This window comes from Macaca fascicularis, chromosome 4 (genome assembly GCF_037993035.2).
Source record: "Macaca fascicularis isolate 582-1 chromosome 4, T2T-MFA8v1.1".
Taxonomy (NCBI): Eukaryota; Metazoa; Chordata; class Mammalia; order Primates; family Cercopithecidae; genus Macaca; species Macaca fascicularis.
The window spans coordinates 102763119-102775647 of NC_088378.1; the positions used below are offsets into that span (position 1 = coordinate 102763119).

At 33.0% G+C, this 12529-nt stretch overlaps 1 protein-coding gene across 50 annotated transcripts in view; it reads right to left on the reverse strand.

Moving 5' to 3' along the window:
* The window catches only part of RIMS1 (regulating synaptic membrane exocytosis 1), a 493077-nt gene that overhangs the window by 144004 nt on the left and 336544 nt on the right, over positions 1-12529 (reverse strand). For 28 of the 50 annotated variants that reach the window (XM_065543833.2, XM_074037682.1, XM_045391123.3 and 25 more), the window contains 7 exons: positions 11691-11803; positions 9395-9525; positions 8762-8933; positions 8486-8639; positions 7013-7084; positions 1240-1396; positions 410-535 (listed from right to left, as the gene is read on the reverse strand). In XM_065543833.2, coding sequence (XP_065399905.1) covers positions 410-535; positions 1240-1396; positions 7013-7084; positions 8486-8639; positions 8762-8933; positions 9395-9525; positions 11691-11803 — 925 coding nt within the window. The remainder of the gene's footprint in view (positions 1-409; positions 536-1239; positions 1397-7012; positions 7085-8485; positions 8640-8761; positions 8934-9394; positions 9526-11690; positions 11804-12529) is intronic. The other 22 variants (XM_015449223.4, XM_074037683.1, XM_005552575.5 and 19 more) reach the window with 1 other exon arrangement.

The window sequence follows — 12529 nt, forward strand, 5'->3', positions numbered from 1 at the left end:
TTAACTTTCAAATGACATATATCCACAATGTTTTAAATTATATAAATAACATAATTTTTATGATTACTAATACCTCAAATATTGTGATCCACAATAAATAAAGTATTTGAAAACTGCCTATGCAGGCTCCTTTCTATAATTTAGGTCAACATCTAAGTCAACAAGCTGTACCTTTAAAGCTGTCTAAGCATAAATTCTGATTTTGTAAAAGAAATTGGATAATTATAACAATATAATATTAGCCAAATATTTCCTAGAGTTGCATTTTAGAATATCTTAACAGCTGTTGCTTGAGAGAAGTTCATTTTTGAGTGATACTTCTACTCTCTAATGTGCTATGCCACAATATCTGTATATATTAAAACAGAACAAAAATTCATAACATTGAGATCATAATTTTGACAAATACCTGTCTTGTTCTGATAAATACTGACTATCCACGTCTCTGGCTCTATGATCAACTGGACTTCGGGAGGCATCATGGTGTCTGGTTGGAGAACGTGACCTTCTTGTTGGATGAATTTCATCTAAACTCCTAAAATGATTACAAAATTCTATGTGTCAAATTGTTTCATCTTCCCAAAACAGGCAGACAGACTAAAGTGAAGGAACTGACAGTGATATGCAAATAAACACTGAAAAGTATTTGCGTCATAATCAAAACCTATTTTATCAATGAGTTAAGAGTATTTATTTTCTACGAGTTTTTGCCTGTGGCTGCATTTCTCCAACCTTCTTTCACACTTCTACCAAAAAACAATTTTCATCGGCATAATTAATTACAATTTCAGGAGTGTGTATCAGAGTAAAATGAAGTAGAGCAGTATATTATATGTTTTATTTATATTTCCAATCGTTTGCTTCAAAGAGACAATTCTAAAACTCTTCAAAGTCCATTCTATCTCTTAACCTTATCCTCTTTGCCACTTCTCTCCACAATTCTGATTTGCTACAATTTTTTTCTAACAAGAAAGAAAACTAGCAAACAGAATACAAGCCAATTATTCAAAAACTATTCCTAGGACACAAACGATTTCTACTCCCTGGGAAATTTATTCAGATTAAAATAGACTGCCATATAGGCTGGACAAAGAATAAAAAAGCATTTTGCCTACAGTTAATTCTGAAAAAAACAATTTGACCAAACTATTTTTTCATTTCAGTTAGTTTTGCAGCAATTTACACTGCATTATAATAAAAATGTACTGTCAGGGACACTGAGCCCATTTCAAAGCCTACCTCTGTAATGGCACATTTGGTAAACGTGAACGCGGCTTTCCCTGATCATTGCCGCGATGAGGAGATACTGAACGTGAGCGGTGATGAGTTGTTCTTTGCTGTTCTGGCACAGTTAATGTTGTAGATTTACTTTCTCTAGCACTAGACCTATAGCCTACTGGCAAGAGTACACACAGAAAATATTTAGTCAGTATTCTTCTGTAATGCAAACATTAACACAGAAATATAAAATTACACTAAAGCAGCCATTGATCTATAAAGAATACATGTCATGCAATCAGTTAAGTATACCTACATAGAGTGTAACATATACATGCACTGAAACAGGTTACAGTTGGCTCAAAAGTACCATGGAGATACTAATACGAATATGACAGTTGATGCCTCAGACATTATGATGAGTTGGGATACTGTTTCAATGTAAATAATGAATGAGTTCGTGACTTAGTAACACAAATGAAGCGCTTGACAGGAAACTATAGTTAATATACAAGTCAATGCTTAGAAATATATTTAATAAATTTAAATAAATTTAAATAAATTATTCATTTCAATTTTTATTGCAGAGGATAAATTACTTTAGTTGGATTGCAAATGGCCCCTTTAATAAGAAAACGAATATATTATTTCAGTTTTAATTAACAAAGAAGAGTAGGAGATCTCCACCATTATACTGATTAAGTATACCGTTATACTGATTGTGAAACCACAAATAATACTGCAATTTTCAAATGTAGTATATGACTGAAGATGACGATCACAATAATGTAGAGAAAATGATCCCTTCTAAAGAACCAATTGCCAAATCTACCTTACACATCTGAAACTACTCCATAATTATTTTAATTAGCATAATTAAGATAATATAGTTAACATATTGCAATTTGAAATTAATTATAACAGCTACTTTTCCCCTGAAGTTAAGGTTTATATTGTCTCTGATATGGTTAAGATAAAACAGTAATCTCAAAACCAAAATAAGAGTTTAGAGTTTAAAATTTTTTCACAAGGGTCACTGTCTTTTATTATCATAAGGAAAATTTAAAAATTATGTGGCCAAAGTAAAAACAAAAAACTATATTTACAACTACATAAAACATACATAAACCATAAATACATTAAATTTAACTGGGAAGCTAAAACTGTTGCTCATTTTTTACTTGGTAACTCTCACATTATCTCAAAAATATGTTATGAAACATCATGAGTAAAGGCAGGCTAATAGTCCCTAGCAGTTTATATACTGTGAATCCATGATCTTATGCCTAATTTTAAGGGACTTCAAACATTTCATTACACTTACTTTGACAATATTCAGACCAAATAAATACAACCATTTTGCCACTCTGTAAAAACATATGTTTAATTATCATAAATGGTATAATTTATAATTTCAAATACTTTAATTTTTTATCTTATCAAAATACCAACTAAGCTATTGAGTTTTGTGTAAAAAGTCTGTTATTCAGATGTAATATTATATTGTAATTTTAAGACTAGAAATTATAATATTAAGGCTAGAAAGAGACCCACTAAGTTAACATGTAGTGCATACACTATTAATACATAGCTCATTGTAAAAAAAAAAAAAAAAAAAAAAGTGACTGTTTTTTAAAGACAATTAATCCATAGTCTGAATTACTTAAACATTTTTAGTTACCATTTGGTATCAATTATACAATAATTATGGAAGGCCAATATTGACTTATGAGCCCTATTTCGAGATTTAAGTGCATATTCAAGGTATATAAATAGATTTTGTAAAATTAATTATTACAGAATAAATTTTAGAGAATTTTGGCATCTTGCTGTTAAAGATATATAATTAATTTGTTTCTTGGATTCTTTGTGTTTATATAGAAATTAATGTCTCTTTTGTCCTATTAAGAAGGGACTTTAAGGAAACAAGTGAAATCTTAAAACTTTTAATATATTAACAACTTTCAATGTAACTTAGAAAGTTCTGAATTCATAAAGAGAAAGTACACTGAAGGCAATGTGTACTATTTTGGTGACTCAAAGTCATTTTGAATATAACATACGCTATAATATTCAAAGTTTTAACATTTGACTCTATAGTAAATGATCTCAAATAAATATGCATTTATAGTTCTTTGCAATTTACAAAGAAAAAGTTCTTTGCTTTTTAAATTTATAGTTGCTTTTTACAAAAAATTTTATTTTCTTCACATGATGTTTAATTTATTGTTGACAACATGCACTCTATCTTCAGAACCATGACTGGTATCAAACTTTTTTTTTTTTTTTTTCCCAGTCGGAATCTTGCTGTCCGCCCAGGCTGGATGATCTTGGCTCACTGCAATCTCTGCCTCCCGTGTTCAAGTGATGTTCCTGCCTCAGCCTCCCAAATAGATGGGATTATAGGTGTGCGTCACTAGGCCCAGCTAATTTTTGTATTTTTAGTAGAGATGGGGTTTCACCATATTGGCCAGGCTGGTCTGGAACTCCTGACCTTGTGATCTGCACACCTTGGCCTCCCAAAGTGCTGGGATTACAGGCATGAGCCACCGTGCCCGGCTAGGATGAAACTATTTTGTGGTAATCCCAATGTTTTAGTTTACTCAGAGTTAGAGATTAGAGATTCTTTTTTCTCATTTTCTGGTTGAAGTTGCTAGATTCCTCACCTCAGATGAGGGCATTCTGTATATGGTCATTTTTATTCTTCTTAATCAGCTAAAATTTTTTACTTTAAATAACAATAAGGCTATAACTACAAAGTTAATAAAATGTGGCTCTGGCAGTCTCAACTGCTGAAAACCTGCTATATTTCCCTAACTGGAAAAAGATAGTAAGCACATGAAACAAAAACAGAGAATTTTGTGTTCTAGAAAAGCCAAGGCATTAGGAAGTTTAAGTTTTGGCTGTAGTAGAACATTTTGTATACAGCTTTTGAGCTTCTCTAGATAATATACAACCAGGAACTTCCTTGAGTACATTAAACATATATAGAAGATGACTTCCATATCTAAACAAATTTTTTCTTCATATTGGATGCTAGAAATATAGAAGCAAATTTGTAACCAACATTTAAAAGTACATAGGAATGCACTGTGCTAACTTATCACCTCACTTTATTTCAGCTTCTTGTCCTTATTTTACTGACTCATCTTTCCTCTTCACTTAAAATGTATTGTATATTACTATGTGACTAATTATATTTGCCGTACAGATACTACCACATAATCACAATCGATCAATGAAGAGTGTATCTGAAAATATTAATGAATTACATGATCTCCTTTAATTTATGAGGAGATCTTTGAAACATTAAATATTACTTATTGGTTTTATAAGTTACTAGTCACATTCTATTAAAGTTTGACTCATTACATTTTAAAATGCTAAATAAAAATGAACAATATTATTTGAAAAATACTGCTTCTGTATAACAGAGATTATGCATGTTTGCAAACACTTTGAGGGACATGGTATATTTCAGTATGGAATATAGGTATATTTAGAATTCAGTGCTCCTTGTTGATACTTAAGCACTAATCCCATCTCTGGTGGATTCCATAACTCACTTTGACTTCTCACAAGATGTTATCCATGTTGCTCTCTCAGAGAAAGAGGAAGAAACTCATCATTTGTGTAAGTATTTATTTAATTGGCCATTTATTTCATTCACTATCTTGTCTCATAACAGAAAATATGAAATTTCAGGTGAACAAAAATTGGGAACCACTCACCGAAGTAAATTCTATTTAGATAAACTGGTAATGACAACATTAAGGCTGATTAATGGTAAAGATTCTTGTTAGAGGTGATGATTTTTCCACGAGGAATAATCTAATTCCTATTTGAATATCCCAAATTAATTTAAATGTATAATCACTTTACTCTTTCAATTTAATGACAAACTAATATGATGTTACATTTTGTGTGAACTTTTTTGTTGAGAATGTATGTAATTATTATGGCCTTCTAAGAAATAAAAACAGAAAGCAAAAATGAAATGCTCTCCAGTATGATCTAAATCTCTCACCAATACACTGACATTAAAGATTAATATATAAGTATATAGATTTTCACAGCACTAGATTTATTATTTTAACAATATTTTCTACTTTCACACAGTGATTAAATACTACATTTTTGGCTACGCATGGTGGCTCACACCTGTAATCCCAGCACTTTGGGAGGCCGAGGTGGGCAGATCACAAGGTCAAGAGATCAAGACCATCCTGGCCAACATGGTGAAATCCAGTCTCTACTAAAAATATAAAAATTAGCTGGACATGGTGGTGCACGCCTGTAGTCCCAGCTACTGCGGAGGCTGAGGCAGGAGTATCACCTGAACCTGGGAGATGGAGGTCTCAGTGAACCAAGATCGTGCCACTACACCCCAGCCTAGCGACAGAGTGAGACTCTGTCTTAAATACATACATACCTACATACATACTATATTTTCTCTGAATTATAGGGAACAAATGCAACTTGATTTTAGAGAACTCTCCATAATTTTCTCCCAGTTTTAGTAAAGTTGTATGCATCTCTCCAAACTGTGAAGTTAGTATGGTAGAATTTATCAACTTGAGCAAAACCATTGCCCTCAAATTAAGTACACTACCATCTGAGAAATTACATAAATGAAGGGCATACATTTCAATATTGTCTTTAAAAACTGCCTTTAAAAATCATATTTATACATTTTAAGACTGTCTCTTTCATTTCTTCTTATTTGAATATTTACTTCTCCTCTCATTAGTAAATTTTAAAAAAGTATAGAATTAGTGCCAAGAAAGTCTTTATCACTTGATTTTACACACTTCTCTGACAAAAGTCAGATGAGAAACATTTAAAACGTACAACATCACAGAAGTCTTACTAACTTACACAATGACAAAAAGATGTTCACTTCAAATGAGTACTTCATCTTTCTTAAACATATTACTATTTTAAAACATATACACACATTCTCTAGCTACAATCAGTGGGGAACACATCACAAAAGCTTTAAAAGTGATGGCCAGGCCACACATGCAATTTTAAACCTGGCCATGCACTTTTCTCAGTATATTCCATGGAAGGCTACATTATTTTGAGAAATGGTGGAAGGAAAATCATAGAAATGCAATATAAAACATAGAACAACGGAATTTTTATTTAATAACCCCATCTTTTCAAGATAAAGTTCATATTTTCACTTATGCTCAGAGCATTGTGAAATAATGATTTGTTTCACCTAGTTAGCCATGTTTCTATGGAAGAACCTCACTAAAATAAGTGGGAATGCTAATTAGCAGAGACTAGTACATTTAAAATTTTCTTAATAATTTGAAATGTGGCCAGGCACGGTGGCTCACGCCTGTAATCCCAGCACTTTGGGAGGCCAAAGCGGGCGGATCACGAGGTCTGGAGATCGAGACTATCCTGGCCAACACGGTGAAACCCTGTCTCTACTAAAAATACAAAAAATTAGCTGGGTGAGGTGGCGGGTGCCTGTAGTCCCAGCTACAAGGGAGGCTGAGGCAGGAGAATGGCATGAACCCGGGAGGCAGAGCTTGTAGTGAACCAAAATCAGGCCACTGCACTCCAGTCTGGGTGACAGAGTGAGACTCCGTCTAAAAATAAAATAAAATAAAATAAAATAAAAATAATAATTTGAAATGTAAGTCACCATGGAATAATATAATACTGATTTCTCTGTGATATAAATCTTCAGTTTAGTATCCTAAAGAGGTCTGGAAGCTGACAGAGAAAACAAGCAAAGCAGCACAGTGAAGCAGGGCCATGCTCTTCACTCACGCACCTGGAGGAACTACGCCAATACCATCATCAACCTCATAATCTGAGATGTCACTATCACTGATTCGCTGAGATCCTGCACAACAGTAAGGCAAACAGATACCTCTGTGTCTGGTTGGTTTATGAAATGTAAAGGACATTGTTAAACTTTTTTTAAAAGTAAATTACATTACTACTGAAAACTTATGAAGACTAATACAGTACACACTGAGCTAATTTTAAAAGAAATGTTTGTTCTCTAAGGATAACATTTTATCAGTATTTTCTCCTCATTACACCAAAGACATATAGAAACAAGGGGACTTTACCGAGTAAGATTTTCGGATTAATTCTTTAATTAAAATATTATACTAAAAGCCTGTAGCACAGTATATACAGTACATTGTTTTCTACACAATTAAGTGCTTTCCTCTGCAGTTCAGAGAGGATAGGGCTGAGTGGAAAGGTTCAGAGACATTTCTTGGCTGGAGCTCTATTCAGCCTGTTTTATGAAAAAACATCAGGGCCCTTTATAAAATATTTATGTTTAGCTCCCCAAGTTAGTCACTATACTTCACTAAACATTGACTTTGAGGAAATTACTGATCAGGGGAACATCAACATGAAATATTTAATTATGTGAGAAAAATAATTTAGTTCCAGATTACCAAAATGAGGCGTCTTTCAGTTGTTAACTTAGAAATGTAGCTATGACTCCAAAATTACTCGATAAGTACAGAAAAAAGTAGCTTTTCCCAATCACTAGATGAATCTTAATAAACATAACCTTCTAATATTTTAAACAATATTTCTTATGAATAACTATTAAAATATTTATGAACTGGCTGGGCATGGTGGCTCTCGCCTGTAATCCCAGCACTTTGGGAGGCCGAGTGGGGTGGATCATGAGGTCAGGAGTTCAAGACCAGACTTGGCCAACATGGCGAAACCCCGTCTCTACTAAATACACAAAAATAAATTAGACGGGCGTGGTGGCACGTGTCTGTAATCCTAGCTACTCTGGTGGCTGAGGCAGGAGAATTGCTTAAACCTGTGAGGCGGAGGCTGCAGTGAGCCAAGATCATGCCAACACACTCCAGCCTGGGTAACAGAGTGAGACTCTCTCGGGGGAAAAAAAAAAACAACAAAAAAAAAACTATGAACTATAAAGTTATTAAGACCTCACATGTAGCAACCCACCAATGATGATAGAAATTATTCCATCAGTCAATAATCAACAGCTCAATTGGCCCTGTGCAAGAATTTTAATTCAGAGGTTTTTGGCTTTCAGCTCTGGAATTACTCTGCTATGCTATATTATTTTCATTGTGAAAATGTAGAAACAGTTTTGCCAAGATTCTTCATAAAAATGAACAATTTTCCAATATTTTGATCTCTAATAAAACATTTGAAAAACAAAAACATCTTGAATTATTAATCACTAATTAGATCATTACAGCATAATTACTTTGTGGCAACTAAAACAACCTTAACCTACTTTGTAGCTTTTTGCTAGAGCTTTCTCCATGAATATGTCGCCTTGGCATGAAAGGTGATGGCTGAGGCAGAGGTAGTGAAGACTCATCATGTGTCTGAAGTTTATACCAATGCGGTTCATCGTCTAAAAGCGCTGTCTCCAATTCTATGAGGATCTGAGAGGGTAATTCTCAAATTAAATCAAGTACCTTTATCAAAACATAATGTAACAGCAATCGTAATAAATATCACAAAACTTTATTAACTATTTGACTTGAGTTTTTAAAATATACATCACCTCTCCAAGAAATTCACTTTCTTCTTCTTGCACTCTGGGTTGGTCCCACACAGTTATTTCTAACATTCGTTCTCTAAAATCTCTACGATGTACATGTGAATAGACAAAAGTTTGATTCCATTTTGGTTCTAGTATTTTCTTTACTGTTTTGGTCCTCCTTTTACTTTTATCACTGAAAAATAAGTATGTTTTGTAAATGAAAAAGCAAGTATTTGCTGCCATCTACTGTAGTCACATGTAAAACTGCCATTGATATTTATATTATTTTAACTTATAACTCATTGAAAGTCTATAAAAAGATACTAGAGTTCAATAATCTAACTTCAATTACAATATAAGCAGCAGTTGTAATTATAGCGACACATACAAGGGTACATTCTAAATGATGTGTCGCTATCAAAGACTAATATGTCTATAAACAAGGTAATAGATTTCTTTTTTAATTGGCAGATTATTTTCAAATATTTCCAACACAAGGCTTGAGGGACTTCCTTTTTCAGAGATAATGTACTTTTATCTCCTCAGAAAGAATTATCTATTATGTTTTTTAAAAATATCCCAAAAGAGAAAATTCTACCTTTTCTATTAGTATAGATTTTAGGATTTTTCTTTTTTTCTAAAATTATTCACTACCTTCTATCTGGAAGAAAATACATTTTTACATAGGGATTTCGAGGACGCCCATCTACTCTAGCAGGTAGATCTGTTGCTTGCAGAACATTTACAATCAGCTGGTGTCCCACTTTATCATACCACAGTTTCACCTAGAAGCAATGAGGAAAGGAATTATTTGTAAAAATCATGAAGCATTACAATTTTACGTAAAACAAAATTAAAGTTATATTTAAAGGAGGAAATTTTGAATTACAATATAATGCAAAACAGATATTTCTAAAAACATACCAATTTGAAAGCATAAACACACAGAACTTTACTTTGCTCTTTGAGTACTTTAAACATAACGTAAAACTGGCAGGCCTTCAGTGTTACTGTACATTCTCACATATCATTTTATAAAATAAAACTAATAATAATTTTTCCAAAAAACTAAGGGAAGAGGGAGATATAAAATCATTACTATTGTTCTTAAATGTTAAAAATAAGAGTCTGAGGATTATATGTGTCTAAATGATTATAGCGTGACTAAATGCTTTTTCTGGTGTCACAGGTAGTTAAAATAAAAAAAAGAGTTTGGATATTAGGAATAAGACATACAAAGAATTAGAAGAGATCATAAAACATATTTACTGTGGGCCTATTTTATACAGGCACTGCTAAGTATTTCCTGGTATTTTTTCTCACATTTTTTTTTATTTTTTGGAGACATGGTCTCACTCTGTCACAGGCTGGAATGCAGTGGCATGATCATAGCTCACTACACAGCCTCAAACTCCTGGAACCAGCAATCCTCCCAGTTCAGCCTCCCAAGTAGCTGGAACTACAGGTGTGCACCATCATGTCTGGCCATTTTTTAAACTGTTTTATAGAATTGGGGATCTTGCTATGTTACCCAGGCTGGTCTTGAACTCTTCAGCCTCTCAAAGTGCTGGGATTAAAGGCCTGAGCCACTGCACCAAGCCCTCATTTAATTTTTAGAATTAACCTATTACACGTTATTTTTCATGAGAGAAGGAGGAAAAAACAAAGGATACAATACACAAACGATATCTTCAAACTACAAGAAGGCCAAATGATATTTCTATTAACCAAGATTTCATGACAGTAGACCAAAGAATACTGGGGAAGTAACATACTAAAATCCTGTCAAACTCATAAGAATTGGATTTTATCAGTCATTACAGTATCTGCCCTGGCAGTGGTGATGACACTTTAACAATGTCATCACCTTTAATTTTTTTCCTTTAATTTAGAAGTTACTTCTCATTCTATGAGTAAGCATATGCTGTTAATGGGTATATGTTAGAACATATCTGAGAGTCATCATAACAAAATAAACTAATTTAACATAGGATTAGCTTTTCATGGTAAGGCACAGATTAAGAATTCAAACCTGGATCTGTCTGATTCCCACTTGATACCTAAGATGTGGTTTTCACAGAACCAGAATAGGTTTCCATCCTCTTTTAAAATATGTGGAGAATACAAGAGATTTACACATACACTGAAGAAAAAGATGGCAGGGCAGATAAACCCAAAGGGTATTACAAAGATATTCAATATACTAAAAATAAAAGTTAAAACCATAAAAGCCCTAGAGAAATAAGCTTATATATATCTTCTCTGTCTCATTAAAACCAAGAGAAAACCACAAAGGCAGACCACAGAAATCCACACATTATCAGAGGAGCAAAAGGTCATTTTCTGTATAACAACTTGAAACAAATAGTCTGAAGTCCTTAAATTATAATATCAACATAACATTTTCCAACATAATCTACAAATATATGGCTCTTCATTATACTTAACCCTAGTTTCTTCACTCCAGGTTTCCCCAGATCACATAATAAGGCAATAGTGAGAAAATGGTAGCTTTTTCAGAGAGCTTTCAGTGGCAATGAAGAGTTTTGCCAAATGCCTTAGGAAGTTAAAAAGAATATTCCAAATTTAGGCTCTTCAGGCTCTAGGCTCATAAGGTTGTTACATAAATGGGACATGAATTCCTAATATTATGTGTAAACAATTATTTACCTTAGAAACTTTTACACCAAAAATATGAATATTTACTTATGTTACCATTCATCAATTAATGTTCAGAGTATCTGGCACATTGCAAGCACTCAGTAAGTATTTCTGAATAAATATATGAATAAAGGAATAATTAAAAAATTCATGAAAAACTAATGAAGTAGATTATGGTGTTAAATGACTATGTATTGCAGGCTTCAAGGAAAGGGGAACGTATTTAAAGACAGACTCAGACAGTATATGCAAATACTAACAGTCTCCAACATGTACAAAAAATACATACAGAAAGTTGCCCTGGTAAGACTTGTGGGGCATCTTTTAGAGCTCCAGGACTTGTTGGAGAAATAACAGAAATAGAAGGCCTTTCCATCTTCTGAGATTCAAAGGAACTTGAACCTAAAATAAGAAAAAAAGGTAGTATTTGTAAGTGTAGAAAATATTTTAATAAAATGTTAAATGCATCCGTATTTGCATAAAACCGTAATTACTACCACTGATAACAGAACCTACTTTTAATAGGGTAGATTTTGTCTTCAGTTAATTGTCTATTTAAGAAATAGTAAGAATGATATAATGAAGTGTTGTGCTTATTTCAATTGGAAAGAATTGATCTACATTTCTGGAGTGCATGGTATTACACAGACTCTTGTATGACTTCACATATGGGTAAAGGTCTGCTTCAGCGATAAGGAAGATAGTTCCTGTTAACACTAATTATCTTGCCTAAAGTTCTTACTGAGAAATTAAAACGAATGCATACATAATATAATTTATGAACCACATCTAAACCAGATTTTGTCATTGTTTTAAAATCAGATATACCATCTATCTTAGTTTTGATCTTATAAATGAGTATCTTGAACCTCTGAAAATGCTACTTCAAGTAATTCACGACTAGTGATTTGCTTCAACTTCACACGAAGGAGGCTGGGTCTCCTCTCGGCCACTTGGTGGAGTTCTTCACTATTCAAGTATACCCTGACACACAGAGCAATATAGAGTGTTTATAGAAGGCTATTAATCTAGAAAGTATAACCTTGAACTCACCACCATTCAAACTTAGCCAATGCTTCATTGAGAAATACTGTTTATGAAGCATTGCCTGAGTATGTGCAATGCACA